At 43.9% G+C, this 16,797-nt stretch overlaps 1 protein-coding gene across 2 annotated transcripts in view; it reads left to right on the forward strand.

Moving 5' to 3' along the window:
- Positions 1 to 16,797, forward strand: part of LOC119383244 (transcriptional regulator ATRX) — a 70,372-nt gene that overhangs the window by 15,649 nt on the left and 37,926 nt on the right. For both annotated transcript variants that reach the window (XM_037651295.2, XM_037651293.2), the window contains exons 8-16: positions 1,026 to 1,323; positions 2,769 to 3,117; positions 3,637 to 3,771; positions 3,857 to 4,001; positions 5,011 to 5,126; positions 8,852 to 8,998; positions 10,967 to 11,141; positions 14,306 to 14,443; positions 14,976 to 15,151. In XM_037651295.2, coding sequence (XP_037507223.1) covers positions 1,026 to 1,323; positions 2,769 to 3,117; positions 3,637 to 3,771; positions 3,857 to 4,001; positions 5,011 to 5,126; positions 8,852 to 8,998; positions 10,967 to 11,141; positions 14,306 to 14,443; positions 14,976 to 15,151 — 1,679 coding nt within the window. The remainder of the gene's footprint in view (positions 1 to 1,025; positions 1,324 to 2,768; positions 3,118 to 3,636; positions 3,772 to 3,856; positions 4,002 to 5,010; positions 5,127 to 8,851; positions 8,999 to 10,966; positions 11,142 to 14,305; positions 14,444 to 14,975; positions 15,152 to 16,797) is intronic.

Here is a 16,797-nt window from a genome sequence, read left to right on the forward strand (position 1 = left end):
GCATCACTGTGGGGTAGAATCGGGACTCCATCTGTATTCTGAAAAGCAGCACTACACTGAGTAAGGAGGAGTTAATTCATCAGTTTTCTGAGGTTACAAGTTCATTGTTTAAAACAGCTCTTTTCTGATCAAGAAATTGATATAGAGGGCAACTCATGAGCATGCTGCTTTTTGTGTGGAACAGTGGTTTGAAAATGGGACAAAAGTTGCTGTTGCTGTGCTGTGGCCTAAGTAATTCTTTTTAACCTAACATTTGGGAAGGTGAAATCTCATGTTTCCAAAATGTGCAGCGAGGCACTGAAGGAGCTGAGGCATTGGCTGCAACACGTAGGCCTGCACAGCTAGTTACACCCTTCTATTTAACTTGAGATATAAAACATGCAAGGTGCTGCTAGGTATTGCTTTACTTGATAAGCTAACTGGGTCAGCCAAAAAAAGAAACGGACCTTGTTAACCAATTACAGCAGTGTAGGTAGGCAGCACCAAAGATTCATTGGCAGGAAAGCCCTGTGAAAGGTATCCAGTTAAAGCATTTTTCATGTTCACATGCAGTCAGCAAGTTTGTTATCAGGCTCACAGAATGAGCTTTGACGCGGCAAAAATATTTATTTTGTGAAGAAAAAAGAAAGGAAGGACTATCTCAGTCACCGAACATGTTTACGTGCACGGTGCTTGCAGATTGAAATGCAATATCAAATTTTTTAGTGTAACGACCGGTATGTGCAATTTCTCGAAATAACCGCATCATTATCGCTACGAATCTGGCTGCTAAAGGCAATGTTGGCCTTGATGCAAGTGCTCGAGTCAAAGTTATGCCGCTATGACACGATCTGAAGACAGTTGAAATAAAAGTACTTGGCTCTATATTGTAGCATTTCAAACTGTGAGCAAGTTTGAAGCAGTTGCTTTTATCCAACAAGCAGTCGTCAAATTGCCATTACACGCTGTTCAATGGTGTGCCTCTACTTGCAGCCAAAAGGCAAAACAATCCAGATGATGTTTTAAAAAGAAGTTGTTCATTGCAGATGAAACCGTGGAACCAGAGCAGCGCAAAAAACGCAAGAAAGAAGAAAAGGAAGACAAATCAGAAGAGGCCAAGGCCAAGGCCACTGAAGCACCAGTGGTGGAGACAACGGAGAAGGCGTCTGAGAAAGAGGGCAGTGCTGGCAGCTCTTCAGAAGAAATTGTGAAGAAGAAGAAACCTGGAAAATACGACAAGCTCTTGCGAAAAAACGTGTTAGCAGAGCTTGACGATCCCAAACCAAAGAAGGAAACGAGTAAGGAATCTGACAAGGAGGAAGCAGCTACAAAGCCACAGAAAGCGTGAGTAACTGGCACCTCGTGCGGCGTTGGCATCCAGCTTCCACTTGTAGCCTCTGCGATGCCTCTGTGTCTCAGATCAGTTAGTGCACGTTATTGCTATTTGCTCTGCCCTTTGTTTGTACTATGGAGTAATATAGACGGAAGATCCAACTCCAGCACTGTACAAAGCGTTTGGGACAAGTTGTGGACGGTGGTCATCTAGTTCATCTCTTTGCTAACATTCCCTCTGACTTGTGCATTTGCACAATGTTTCTGCATGGCGCAGAAGTTAATTTATGTTGCAATAAGGGAGGCACTGGATAAAACGGATGCATGGCCCTTGAGGGAATGTCCCCACTCTCTCAAATAGCTGGGCCTTGTGTTCTCTCAGCAGGGAGTAATTTATGGTGCAGTGTTTTTCTGGCCTCTGCTTTAAGTGAACTGCTGCTTCTAGAAGGACCTTTTGTTTGCACTAGTGGAAAACATGTACTAATGTGAATGCTGGCTCATAGGACGAAGAACAATGCACTCACTGCTTGTTTAGAATTTAATGTGGCGATTAAAGTAAATGAAAGGGGCTGGGTGATGCACACGTAGCATACGCTTAGGTAGCTGCAAAATTCAATGTTGCCACATCCAGGCTTCTCGGCTCCCACGTCCCAGGCACCAATGCTTGAACCTTCGTGTTTTGCCTTTATTTCGTGCCGTTGTTTTCTCGTGTGCCAATAAGCCCAAAACTGCTCACATCCAGAGATCAGCTTTTAGAATTCTTGTTGATGATTGCTGTTGTACAACCTAGACATATAGTATATGTATTTTTTTCTGCCTGAAATAAATATTTAGGGCCCTTCTTTTCAGTCACGGCAGTGCTATGTTACTCATGGGAGGCAGTTTCGGAATGTGAAAGGGGACTGATAGGGAGTTTTATTGTGAGCCGAGAGCTTTTTGGGATGGTCGCTCTACCAAGAGCGGCAGTTGCTAGCTTCCTGGTTAGCTCAATTGGTAGAGCGACCGCCCCGGAGAGGCGTTGGCCCCGGTTTCGATCCCCGGACCAGGACCAATTTTTGCGCAACTAAGGAGCTTTCTTTCTGAGAAATCCGTATGGATTTCCTTGTGGCTTTGTGCTACAAATGGGGGGTCGTCAATATCCCTTTCTTAAACAAAACTGTTGCCTCTAATTTGGTTGTTTTTGTATGCGCTTGCTGCATTCCTGTACTTCTGTAAACGAAGCTCCTGTTAGATGAAATGCATTTCCCTTGTCTCTTGAGGTTGTTTAAAGAGATTCTACTGTAAGTCAGAATGCTTTCTATGGCAGTCACTGATAGCCGAGATGTAGCTTTGGGATGGTGAATCCATTTGATCAGCTCATATGCAGCAGGGCAATGGGCCACAAGTAACTGCTCGCAGGCCACATGCTGGGCACTTCTGCCTTAGATCCATATTCGCACTTATCTGGTCTTTTGCAGGAAAGCTTCAAAGAAAAGAAAAATTGTGTACAGCGATGATGACGACTCTGCGGACAAGCAGCCTTCAAGCAGCTCGCTCGAATCCTCCTCGAGTGACCAAAGTGAATCGGATAGCAGTGTAGGCTTTGCACCTGCCCGCAAGAAAAAGGGCAAAAATGCAAAAAAGATCGCCAAAGCTGCATCAGATGACTCTGACTTTGCAGAAGGCAAGTCTAAGAAGGGGGGCGCCTCATCATCTTCAGATGCGAACAAGCGGAAGAAGAAGCGAAAGCGCATCAGGATGGCTTGCTCCACGGCTGACGAGAATGAAGACGACGATGACAGCTGCGTGGAGATAATCCCTGGCTCTGTAAGTGTGAGACCGGTTTCTTCTAGCAGTGCAACAGCAAAAAATTTTAGTCAGCCAAAGGGGCCCTGCTTGCTCACTTATAGCAGGAATTTCACAAAAGGGTGTGGCGTTTTATCAGGTAGAAGATAATGTACCATATATATATATATATACAGTTGAACCCCTTTATAAGAGGCACGCATGGGGGAGAAATTCTTGCCTGTTATATGAGGCGTCTCTTATAAGCAGGGTACTAAATTATGCATTTTCCTATCAACCCTTACTTTCATGTAGCATGCTGGTGTCTCTTATACCCCACATGTCTCTTATATCAGTGTCTCTTATAAAGGGGTTCAACTGTATATATATATATATATATATATATATATATATATATTTCAAAATATTTTTTAATAGAAAAGCACTTTCACATATCCACATACTACAGTAAATTTTCTTGCTAATTATTTCTGGTCTGTTCAGATACTGTCTTAGCATTGTTTCTGTAGTGAGTTAAGTAAACATAATGATTCCTTTCAGAGCCAAGAAGCAGATGGCAAAGGTCGTCGGAACATTCGCAAGCTCATCTCTGACAGGAAGCTTACCGAGGAGACTAAGGCTGCTGCACTGGCCGAAGAGGAGAGGAAGAAGCGCATAGCAGAACGGCAGAAGCTGGTAGGCTTTTCTTCATCACTGCCTTTAATCCATTTGGTAACTTTGCCTTGCCCTTACTTCTCCCTTGCGATGCAAATAATTCTAGTATAACGAGGCCTTGGGAACTGGACCCAACAAGGCCGACACGAAAGTGAAGCAGCTGGTGCTTGAAATGGACCTGAAGACAAAGGAACCAGTTGTGGCGGTTGACGAAGACCTTGTCAAGTCCATGAAGCCTCACCAAGTCAAAGGTGAGAGATTATGGCCGCTTCCACCACGGATGGCTTCCTGACTCGTTTTTGTTGTGTAGGGACTCTTGTCAACACACTGTAAGCAACATTGTGATTGTTAGCCTTGCAACTTACTACACTGCTGTAAAAAAACAAGATGGTGGTAAAAGATTGATGTGCTTTCTAATATGTGGCACAGTATGACAGTGGTTGCCAAAAGTATGCTCAGGCTTCACGGAAACATTGCAGTTGGTGCGATGTCAACTGTATGTGCTCAAGTTATTGACAGATTTTTTTTTTGCGGGATTTCGTTCAAAATGCACAATGACGAGATGACCCCACCAGGACTATATAGCAACATGTGAAGTGTAATTTTTTCGGCACAAGTAGCAGCCTCAGCTTTGTGAAGCTTGCAGTTTAATGAAGTTTTGCTGCACATTTGCTTACCAAACATTGTGTACTCTTGGAAGTTGAAATTTCAAGGGGAAAGGCGGGTGTACTTATCTATGGCCATGGGAGCTGGACATGTAGCAATGGGTGCCGCTAAGTGTCTTGGTTAAAACAAACGTTTCGACTGAAACCATGGGAGTGTGAGGAGCTGTCATTGTGGGGCATTTTCAAGCAATCTCTCTTCCAAGCACTAATTGAGTGCAGAGATGCTTAAAATGCAATCATGTTAATTAGACACATTATGACTAGTGTGGAACAGTATGTTCTTTTTTTTTAATATATATATTCACATACAGAACCTTATAGATCACCGTTCATTACTTTTTCATGGCGATCATCAAAATGACACATAGTAAACTTTTATTTCTAAGTTTATTATTAAATTTGTGATAAAAAGGCCTGACTGCTTTACACTTAGCCTCCTTATTAATCTTGCACACTGTGTCTTTGCCAGTAAGCCAAGTGAAATAGTATTTGATGCTGTGTGTATATTTTGAAGTTTTGTATTGCAGTATCCTTTTTCTTCACCCTATTCCGAGGTAGTGAGGCATGATATGTAACAGATGTGTCTGAAACGCAGGTGTCAAATTTATGTACGAATGTGTGATTGAATCACTGGAGATGCTGAAGAAGGACCCTACAAAAGGATCAGGTTGCATTCTGGCCCATTGCATGGGTCTGGGGAAAACATTTCAGGTACGAAACATCTCTCCTATCCTAGAAGCTAAACCCGAAGAAAAAGTTCTGCATATTACTGTTTTGTTTCTTTTTCAGCGATAGATTTTCGAACGACTTATTATAGCAAGGTGTTTTCTTTAAACTAATTTGTAAAGAATATCAGGATCGTAACACGAGATTGTCAGTTTCACAGCCGTTGGTGACGTCGAGGCTTCACAGCCATACAGCTATGGTAAGAGAGTGCGCTTGACATTCTCACTCCAAGTCAATTAAGTCACACCCTTTGTCTCAACCAACCACTGTATATGTCTTGGGAATTGCCCTCCTGTGCATGAGAATTGCAGTGATTCCACTCCTGCGCCAACTGCGCCAAAGTGCGCCAAATTGTATTTACTGCGCCATCCTGATAATATCGACGAAAATTGCGCCAAACTGCGCCAGAGTCGGGTTTGGGGGCGTCTATCACCGGCGATCGCACCGGCGGCGCGTCGAAGTATGTGCAGCTTGATCTTGGGGCCGTCAAAGTTACAATCACGGACCAATAATTATTCCGTTAAATAAACAGCGCTCGCGCATGCGTGCCGAATAAGCCATGACGCCATGCACGGTGCCGACGCAGCTTTTGTTGTGCAAGTCGGCTCGACAGCAAAACACGCTCTCCGCAGATGCTCGTGACGTCTAGGCCAATCGGCAGCGTGGAAGTGTGGTTGCGATTGATCGGCGGACGTTGCCGCTTTAAGAAACGCTGCTGATAGCTTGTTTCAAGCGTCGCACGGCCCGTAATGAAAGCAATGCTCAGTAATAGCTACACGCGTGCCGCTAAAAGGTCTGTCACTTGTTTCTGGACATCGCGGAATCAAGTCTGGGATCACTAGCAATAGGTATATGGAACAATATCGAATTCTTCGTGCTTCGCGTCTATGGAAGAGCACGTGAATGGTGTGAACGCATTGACACTTTTCCTCAGATATACTTTATCCATGGGTCTTCATACAGAAAGACTTTTTCGTAATTCCTTCCACCAGCACATCCGGGTTTGTAATCACTCTGCGGTAAATACCCCTAAAAGGCCCTGCCCTTTCGAGCTCGTCAGTGCTATAGGGTTCCGAAATGAACTTAGTGCTTGCTTTTTTTAAGGAAAGTCACAGCTCCACCGCAAGGATGAAGCAATGAATGCGATAGCATGAATCCCATCTCGCGTATCTACGAAACGCTAGAGTAAGCGAATACGGCCGTTCCAGGGAGAGATGCTCTTTACGCACAGTGTCTTTGCGTTGAGAGCGCAGCACGTAGAAGAGCATACGAGCCGCCCGCTGATGGCTGCCGAGATAGTGCGCTGGCCAGCGATCGCCACCGCGCCCTTAGAATCAAAGTTCAAAGTTGCTACTCGAGCGAACCTTCCCCCTCCCTTCGTGTCTTTTCATGCTCGTGCAAGACGGGCGGGGCGTTTCCTCTCTTTCGACGGCAGGCCGCCCGAGCGGGGTGATGTTGCGCATGCGCCCTCCGAGCGACGGAAATGGGCCCGCTCGTTTGATTTATTTTTCGGCCGCGTTCGTCGGCACCGCTCGCGCGCTTTTACTCGCGGTAGTACATACGACGCGCGGGGGGATGCTATCAATTTGGACTTCATATGGGACATGACGGCAAAAACCCGTCGAGAGTATCCATATAATTGCTATCGCAATAAAATGTCATCTCATTAATAAAAACATGCCTCCTGGTAGGAGCAGCCGCAACTGCGTTTTAATATGCGCTGCTGTCAGTAGCGGGCCCGTCGCTGACGGCCCACTGTGAAGTGGCTACGCCATGTTACACGTTCGCTCCTCGCTTTCGAGGGTCAATAGCTGACGGTTAAGAAAACGCAGTTTCGCTTAAGGGTGAAGCAACGAATGCGATACCAACAAATTGTATTGTTATACGAAGTAAGGCTAGGAGCTAACTCTTTTGGATCTGATCTCGCGTAACTCCACAAAACGCTGGTTTAAGAGAATATGGTCGCTCCAGGAACCGAAGCGGTTTTCGGGCTGTGAGTTCTCTAAACGCGAAGTAGGCGGTGAAAGCACAGCAGATTTACGAGCCATCTCCTGATGCCTCGAGATAGCGCGCGCGCCAGCGCCTGCTCCCTTCGAGCGATGCAGTTCCCCCACCCCTCCCCTGGCGTCCCTTCATGCTCCTTACGAAAGACGGGCGGGCCCATCAAAGAGAGACGTTTTCTCTCTTATGAGCAATCGACGGCAAGCCCGCTCGCGCGGGAAGATGTTATCGCACGGGCTCTCCGTGCGACGGAGACGGCCGGCTCGTTTAATCTCCGCTTCAGCCGCGTTCGTTGCCAGCGCTCGTGAGCTTTTACCCGCGGGTAGAATGCGCGGGGTGGCGCGAGGTGATGTTATCAGTTTGGACTTTATACGGAAAAGTACGGCAACGGCGACGGTGAAAATCCGCCGAGAGTGTCCATATAATTGCTATCGCAATAAAAATTGAAAAAGAATTGAGGAGCCATTTCACGTGAAGTGGATGATAAGCGAAGCTATTTCGCGCACAGCAGAGTGGTGACATGATAGAGGACAGTTTGGTATATAAAGCCAGGTTGTTAATGGCCAGGCTGTTAACGTTCAATACGCAATATTAATGCGAAAACCTTAGATCTATGCTTCATCAAACACGAAAATTGACCGTCAGCGGCGTCAATCGATTTATGCAAAAATAATCATCACGTGATAGCGTCATCACGACGTCATAGATCTTCAGAACTAGTGACGTCATCATGGCGTCATGTGTCGTAATGTCATGTGATGACGTCATCACATGACATCGCCGCTTTGCACTGCTTCCGTGATCAGTGCGCCGATCATGGAGGCAGTGCATAACCAGGTGAGGTGCAGAATTAAAGCTTGCAGAGAGGGAGGGGAGGATCAACACATCGATCGAGGAAGAAAAAAGAACCTGGCTTTCGCCTTGGAGTCGTCCTAGGGGAATGCATTAGGGACAGTGCGACTCTTTAGCATTGAGGCACTGTTGTACGTCACTGTGTTTGTCTACCACGTCTGCTGATAACCACATAGATGTATTTAGAGTTTTATTTCGAAAAGTACAATTTTATTGATCCGGTATTTTGTTTATTTGCTTGTGTCGAAAATAATCACCGAAGAGGTTAATGCAGAACACTCAACTGCATGAGCCCTTATTTTTGCATTATCGAGTGAAATATGGAGTACTCCTGAGATGATTTTTTCCATGAGATTTGCATTGAATCGAAATATTTTTAGCTCTTCATAAGAGCCCCATAATAATTATTTAGATGCTTGAACGTTAATGCAATTTACTTCTCTAGTACACTCCAACATATAAATTATCTGCTCCAGAGTGCTCCCAAATGCAAAATTATCTGCTCCAAAGTGGAAATTATTGCTGCTCCAAAGTGCTCCAAAATGGAAATTTTGCTGCTCCAAAAATTGCTCCAAATCGGAAGTCCTCGGTAGCATCACTGGAATTGGAATACGGCTCCATCTAGGCTCTTATCGCTCATTGTTTTAAAGGCTTGAGTAGGTTGTACGTTTTAGGCTGTAGATGCAAGCACATCGATTATGTAATGTTTATTCTTACGTTTCACATATTATTAAGCAACAGAGAAAAGGTAATGTCATGAACAACTGATGATTCATTTCTGTGTAGAAGAGTGCGCTCGTGTGTCAGAATTGCAACGAAAGGAGCGAGGCTGTTCACCGATGGCTGTTATTGTGCAGGTGATATCTTTCCTTCACACCGTGATGACCCACAAAGTGTCTGGGCCGCTGCTTCGCACGGCCCTGGTCGTGTGCCCATACAACACCGTCCTGAATTGGGCAAATGAATTTGAGCAGTGGTTGGACGGAATTGATCATGGCCTGAAGGTGAGTGGTCTCAAAGTCACTTTTTTTGTGTGCATTAGAGGAAGCTATGATAAACACTGCTTTTCTCTTGTATGTGGGACCTCTTTATGAAGTTGCCCTGTCCTGCTTGCAGCTGGTGCAGTCTTCCGCTGTCTGTTACGTGGACATTATTGAGGTCTGATTTTAGCAGTATACAAGCTAGTCCACATGTCTAGACAATTACTTCAAAAGGGGAAGCGGTTTTTAGACATCAGATGTTTTATTGTTTAAGCTAGGATGATCAAAACTCCAGGGATAACGCATTTTCATGTGCTGATATGAAATATGAACTCGGTGTTTAGGTGCGCTATGCAATTAATTTTGAAATTATGAGCACTTCATCTTATCGCATTTTTATTAAACTGGCTGTACAGATCTTGCTGAATGAAATGTCATTGCATTTCACACATGTCACGGAGTGCAACAAGAGTAATTTGGTGGTTCTAGCGTTCCTAGAACAAAAGTTATGAAGCTTCAAAATTCTCATTTCAGTGGCAGAGAAAAATCGTTTTTCCTATTTCACCCTTCCTCAAAATTGACAACTTCCCAAAGGAGCATTTGACAACCTATTGCACTCACTACACACTCAGTTTTTCAGCGGGATAAAAATGATCAGAATTGAATATGCCAAAGCTGAGAAAAGCTTCTAGGAAGATTGTTAGGTTATGAAAAATTGAACCGCGGAAAATAGCGACGAACAAAACGCCAGTGATTGCTGACATGGTATAAAAGGCTGCTATGGCTAAGATAATGACCTAAGATGCACGAAAATTGGTGAAGTTATGCATCAGGAATGGCAGAATCCAAAAATAACATCTCTGATAAACCGGTTTTCTTTGCCAATTTTTGGTCCCATATGGCAGCTCACCCCCTCCCCATAAGCTGATCAATACTTTTCCCAAGTTATTCCTTTTCATGCATTTGGCATCTGACAACTACTGTTAGGTTTATAGGCATGTAATGAGTGGTTGGTGTTGTGGGGCCATGTCCCCATTTTGGATGACCTTGCTAACCTTCATCGCATCACTATCTTTAGTGCAATTTACTTTCGTTAGGCAGTTGGCCGTTGATGTCACCAACCACTCAAACAAAGCAGGTGTGTGCAGTGTCGGTAAAATAAATTCCAGCTCTGAATATTTTTCACTGATTTCAACGTGTGCATCCTGACCCATGTCCAGTGCCAGTGCTGTTTGAGCACGAAGGAAAAGTTTTTTATTGAGATGAGCATTAAGGGCAATCCTTTATGGTGGCTGGCATGTGTAGGGCTTATAACATCACTTTTGTAAGATGCAGAGGCTTTGGTTCAGGCCATTTTCTTGAACCTGGGTGGTGCACTTACATACTGTTGTCTTTGTTTAGTTATATTTAACATTGTTACGGGGTTATATGGTAGATGTTCTGATGTGAGGCCATCCCAACCGATGGCTTCATAAGACTTGCTTGTTGGGCTTAATATTCCAGCACCAGCTCGCCATAACTTCACAGATTTTGAGTGTCGGCTGGGGCCCACGTAATATGCTTTATCGGCAAAAATAAATGAGTTTTTCAAGAAAGTCAGAGGCTATACACTGCAAGCTACAGGAAACTTTATATGGCCAATGTGGCCAAAGTACCAAAAAAGGCTTTGAAATTCATGACATCACACTGACGTTCAAGTGCTTGGGTTTCATCGCAAAAATCGAGAATGAAACTTTGACCTTCATTTAAGGAACCTTGATTGCAAAGTTAAAGAAAGTAAGTTCTCAAAGAATAATTTGTGTTTCACTTTGGTATTCCGTTAAACAAATGTTTTTTTTTTTTGCCAATACTTCTGCAATTTAGAGTACTTTCAATAATGATGGCATAAGACAGAACATTTCCATTCTTTTTTTTATAACAAGCATTGACAGAAACTAGGAATAAATCCAGCAAAAGTCCGGTCCTAGAAAATGTGTTTTGTTGCATCTGCAGATATACGAGACATCTGCCATCAAAGTGAATAGCGTTAGGCTGGAGGTTCTGGAGAGATGGCACAGGAAGGGTGGTGTGGCTATCATTGGTTATGACATGTTTCGTCGACTTGTCAACACAAAAGGCAAAGGCAGGAAACTTCAGGAGGGCTTTAGGCGAGTGCTGCTTGATCCAGGTGAGTGCTTTCAGGGTTTTTCTTTGTGGGCTTGCTTCATAAATGATATGTACTGTTAGTGCCAGAAGGCAAGTGGGACATGGTAACATTAATGCAAATGCATCAATGCAGTGCACTGTGCAGAGCAGTTAGTAATACTAAAACATGTGTGAGGCCCTCTGTGCCTCTTGTGTGCTTAGAGGAATGCCTTTCTTCTAGAGCTGTGTGAATAGCAAAATTTTGGGTGCGAAGCGAATTCGAATATTGAAGTGTGAGTGCGAATCGAATATTTTTAGAATATTTCTCGAATATTTCTAAAATATTTTTCGAATACTTCGAAGTGAAATTCCAGAAAAAAAAGTTAGAGAGGATTCCTAAGCATGTTCTTATGAGATAGCAGCATGAAAGTGTTTCTTTTTGCTAGGTTGATGAAGCACTGGCAGGGTGTTGTTTCATAGTTGTCTTATCAAGAATGAGGCAATGTAGAGGCCGAATTCTATTTATGTACATGATTTCGGGCAACCAAAGTTTTGCCGACAACACTTTACACGTGATAGGCAAAGATGCCATTTCCTCAGCCTCTCCTCCTCTTTCAACTTCTGTGGAAGCCCAACTGATGTGGCGGACAAGGGTGTGCTCCCTTCAAGTCCGGAGTTCCAAATCTGCCTCGTAGACGTCGATATATAAGAACATGTGAAATTTTGGATGCTAAAATCTTCGGCGTCCAATTTTTCGGGCTTCCTGCCCAAATTTAAGGCCCAAAACAGCATTAATTGAGCCCCTAACTCTGCCACATCTTTCATCTCCATATTGGAACCAGCGTTTTCTTGAGTTAATACATTTACGACCGTAGCGGAGCTTGAAAGGCAGCTTTGCCGCAATACGGGGGTGTGATGAGGTGAAGCATATTGAAAATTTAGGGACCACTTTCAATCGGACGTTGACTGTGTCTTGGCAAAGTTCGACTGTAATGGAGCTTGAAAGGCAGCTTTGCCGCAATACCGAGGTGTGATGAGGTGAAGCATATTGAAAATCTAGGGACCACTTCCAATCGGACGTTGACTGTCTCTTGGCAAAGTTCGGCCGTAATGGAGCGTGAAAGGTAGCTTTGCCGCAATACGAGAGTGTAATGAAGTGAAGCATATTGAAAATCTGAAGGGGCACTTTCAATTGGACGTTGACTGTACTTGTTTTTGGGAAGTTCGAATAGTTCGAATAGTAAAATTCCAGTGCGAATCGAATCGAATAGCAAACACTATTCGAAAAATATTCGAAGTTTCGAATATTCGCACACCCCTACTTTCTTCCTGTCGTTAAAATTCTTATTTTTCTGAAATTGATGCAAAAGGTCATCCTCAAGGTTAATGGTTGTGGAATTGTACCTTGGAGGTGCCAACATATTTCAGGATGTGCGTTGTTCTTGGGCATTGCTTGGCATTGGGCTTATTGCTGAATCTCCTCCACATTTCTGCTGTGTGGATGTTCCTTGATGGAGAAACCACTGCACCAACTTGCTTCAGAATGTATCCAGGCTTATTATTAACACCTGTTGAAAAGACTATTTCAAGGTGACAATTAAAAACAAATCAGGGTCCCTTATGCCTTAGCCTAAGGTGGCTCGAAGGCAAAAGCCACCGTTGTCACTGGAGCTTGGTTATGTGACTTTTTGTACTGCATGCCGCATTTTCAAGGTGTTTGTTTATGCTGTGTCTGGTGATAATGATGAATTCTAGCTCAGCCCTTTGTAATGGATTGGCAGCTTTCAACCACCCACTCTGCGCTTCTGCCAATACATCTGTTAACTTGCCTCCTTGCCCGACGTGACTATTGTGTAGGGTCTTTTTCCAAAGTGTTTCCAAGCACTGGCGTGGCTCTGTGGTAAAATACTTGACTGCCATGCAGAATACCTGGGTTTGATTCCGGATCGAACCCTGATATTTATTATGCGATTTTTATTAAGGTCACGTGAGTTCTTGTACCGCACGCTGCGTTTTTCAAGGCCAGTATCTGATGAGGCACTTAAGGCTTTTTCGCCTTAGTATTAAGTACAATATAACAGATGAGTAAAACAGCTGCAGTCATAGATGGTATGTACTGCAACCTCTTTTGCGCAGAGCAGTTGTAAAGCAAACTTGGCATTCGCTGATGTGCGAGTTTGCGACGGCGGAGCACGAGCTTACCTGGTTAAAGAAGAGCAGGACTGAAGACTATGTGCAGTCGACTTGCATCAAGTTGATTTTAAAGAGGTCAACGGAACTGGTCAAACTAACCAGCAGGTTGAATTAAGCCAAAAATAGAAAGAACACCACCTCACACCAGCAGGTTGAATTAAGCCAGAAATAGAAAGAACAACACCTCACACCACCGACTAAGTTGGCATATTTTCCACTGTTGTGACACGTACTTGAATGAAATGCATACACACATTTTTTGAATCCAAAGTAAAAAATTATTGAAAAAATGACATTGCAATACCTAAGCTACATAAAAATTTAACGCATGCCTGACTTTTTATCAAGAGAGGACATACTATATCTGTGATTTTGGCAACAAGAAAAAGTCTGCTTCTGTCTTTAATCAAAGTAGCTCTGCCACCGTGTCGGCATGTGACTTGTTATTTACTACAGTTCGGTGTGTTATCTTTGTTTATTCTCCGTGAGGAACTTACGTCAACGCATAAAGAGACAAGCGATTTTTTTTCTGCATCATATTGCGGCAAACGCCGACCGCTTGGCTGCCATTTTAGGCACTGCAGGACATAGTGTCCTTGTGCAAAAAAAGTGTCATACGCACGAAAGCTTATCTTAGTTTTCGCAATGTCAATTGTGCTGTGGAACGGCTTTCAAGTCAACTTTACCGCAGTACATCATTGTCATGTGGCAAAGCATTTTAGAAGAACTTCTTGCTGGGCTCTGTCCTTCCTTCCTGTGTTCGTCCGATTGAATGCGCAACGATTCCCACCACGAGTGGCAAAGCATGTTATGTGTGGGAATAGGCCATAAGCTGTCACGGGAAATAGCATACACGGGCACGCGCCATATAATTACAAGTGTGCTCACTGATGTTTGAAAACTTTACATGAAATCTTTCAGCACTGTCTGTAACATTGCTGCAGCCCTGGGAAACAATAAATAAAAAGAAGCGTTTTTTTTTTGTATCTTTATCTAAAAACAAAACATTTGCAGGACCAAGCTTGGTGGTGTGTGACGAAGGACATGTGTTGAAGAATGATGCCACTGGCCTGTCCAAGGCAATGAGTGAATTGAAGACTGGCCGGAGGATTGTGCTGACTGGAACCCCCTTGCAGAACAACCTGCAAGAGTGTAAGTTGGATGTCACTGAACCAAGGGCAGGGTTCACTTGCAAAGGCCCTCTGACATACTTAATAACAAATGACGCAGGTTCTTTATCACGAAAGCGTTCCCATTTTAGCAATTCAGTAGTAGGATAGACTTGGCTACATATTTAGAGATCTGCAGAGTAGTTAGATGACTGAAGACTTTATCAATATTCTATTTAGATAACATTTTACAAAGTCACTTTAGAAATTATTTTTCATAAAGCACCTTATTAATGATAAGCTAGAAGCACTAGACAATTGAAGCCAGCTGTATAGTGCGTGGACATTGTTTTCAGAAGCATCATAGAGGCTGTAAGATGCAGTTGCTGTGCTTCATTGCTGTGGTGTGCATTATGCCTTATGTGTAGCAGTGTGGACGGGCTTTAGTGCTCGAAATTCTATCGTTGGATGGCTTTTAATAGTGAATTGTCATTGCTGTGGTAATACAACCTTGGAGGCATTGTGACATTTAGTTCTTTCAGTGTTTGCACTCCTTGTTTTTTCTTTTATTGCAGATCACTGTATGGTGAGCTTTGTTAAGCCAGGTCTTCTAGGAACAAAGAGAGAGTTCCTGAACCGATTTGTGAACCCTATTGCCAATGGAGCGTGCGCAGACTCAACAATCCAGGATGTAAAGCTGATGAAGAAAAGGGTCCACATCCTCCATCGCCTTCTAGACGGATGTGTGCAGGTGTGTGTCACGTAGACATTGATAGACTCATGTTTGGTTTTGTTACCTATCTTTTCTTTTTGTCACTGATTGAAGAGACTCGTGCACTTCTGCATTTTAAATGTGATGCTCATATACAGTTAAACCTTGACGTTCAACATTTTATGCAAAGTAACGTCGCTGAAGGATTCATTTTTACGCGGAAAGTGCCGTCAGAATGTTGGAAAAATACAGCAGTATGAAAATGCGGGAAGTTTGCACAAAGTTGCGCAAAGCTTGGCACAGTGAAGCTGGTTGATCCTCAGCTCATCCTGCTGCAGCACGGGAATCACAGCGCCAGCGGCAGCCAAGAGACTGCGACGGGCGGATCCAGAATACGTACAAAGCGTTCCATTCTGAATATGTTGAAATCACTGTCCCTGAGCCACAGTGTAAAGAACTGTGGCGGTTCCTATGGTGACGGCACAGCTATATTTAGCACAGGTAGCGTGCAGCTGTGGCAGTTGCTGTGGCGGTTGCTATGGCAACAGCGCAGCAGGGTTTTTTGTTTTGTTAACGGACATCTTACTGCACAGCTTCGCTGTTAAAAAGAACAACTAATTTCAACGATGAAAAAAAATTATTTTGTGAAGCTGTGATCAGGCAATCACAATTTGATGTTGGGCTGGCAAAACCCTCTTCACTGCACCGTACGTCATGTGCAAAGCCGGAAAAAGACAATAATAAAAAAGTAAAGGCAACGCAGGTTCAATGCTCTGTGTTCATGAGTGTTAAGCTAAGCCATCACGCCTATTTTGCCACTGCAGCTTGTCATCAAAATCTCGGGGGTTGCCTAAAATGGTCCAACACTGATGCTGTCGTGTTGGACCAAGCTACTTTCTCTCCAGTTATTGTGATGAACGCGCAACATCGAAAACTCTCGTAAGCCACAAAAACAAATGAGTTACCGTCTAAAATCATGTGAAAGAAGGCGACAACCTGAATTACAGCACCTGTCTTATATTGCCGATTATAATTCAACGTTTTTTTTTTCATAAAATGACCTTCCAAAGTTCGGGGGTCGACCTATAATCGGAGTAGACCTATACGTGGAATCGTAAAGTCGACTTATCTGTGGGTCCGACGAAACATCGTCGTCCTCGGATTTCCTGCTATTCGACGCATCGATAACATTAGCCGCAGAGGCAGCGGTGTCGCAGCAACAGCTATCTCCCAACGCGCGCGCGCCGCTTCCGGAGCCGGACATTTTACAGCGAAAGCTGTTACGAGATCATTTCACCGGCCGTTTTTGGCGCCGTAGTTGTCCGCCGCCGCCGCCGGTGTCCGTAACCAGTATCGCTCGAAATAAGAAAAAAAACGAAATAAGAAAAAAATTCCAGAATGGAACGAGGTTCGAACCTGGGCCCTCTGCGTGGGAGCCCAGTATTCAACCTCTGAGCCATGCCGGTGCTTGAAACTGCTTTGCAAAAAGGTCCTATACAGGCTTACATGTTGGGAAGGAACCACATTAGCATATGCAATATAGCGTGGTAGAAGAGTAAAATAAGCTCCAAGCGTCGCACAACGCAAATTCTGTAACCAGGCATCACACAATGCGAATTGCGCAACGAGTAGGTTGTTGAATGCTTTCAAACAAAGAGGTTTAAACCTCCTTGCTTCCAACCCAT

This window comes from Rhipicephalus sanguineus, chromosome 2, assembly GCF_013339695.2.
Source record: "Rhipicephalus sanguineus isolate Rsan-2018 chromosome 2, BIME_Rsan_1.4, whole genome shotgun sequence".
Lineage (NCBI taxonomy): Eukaryota > Metazoa > Arthropoda > Arachnida > Ixodida > Ixodidae > Rhipicephalus > Rhipicephalus sanguineus.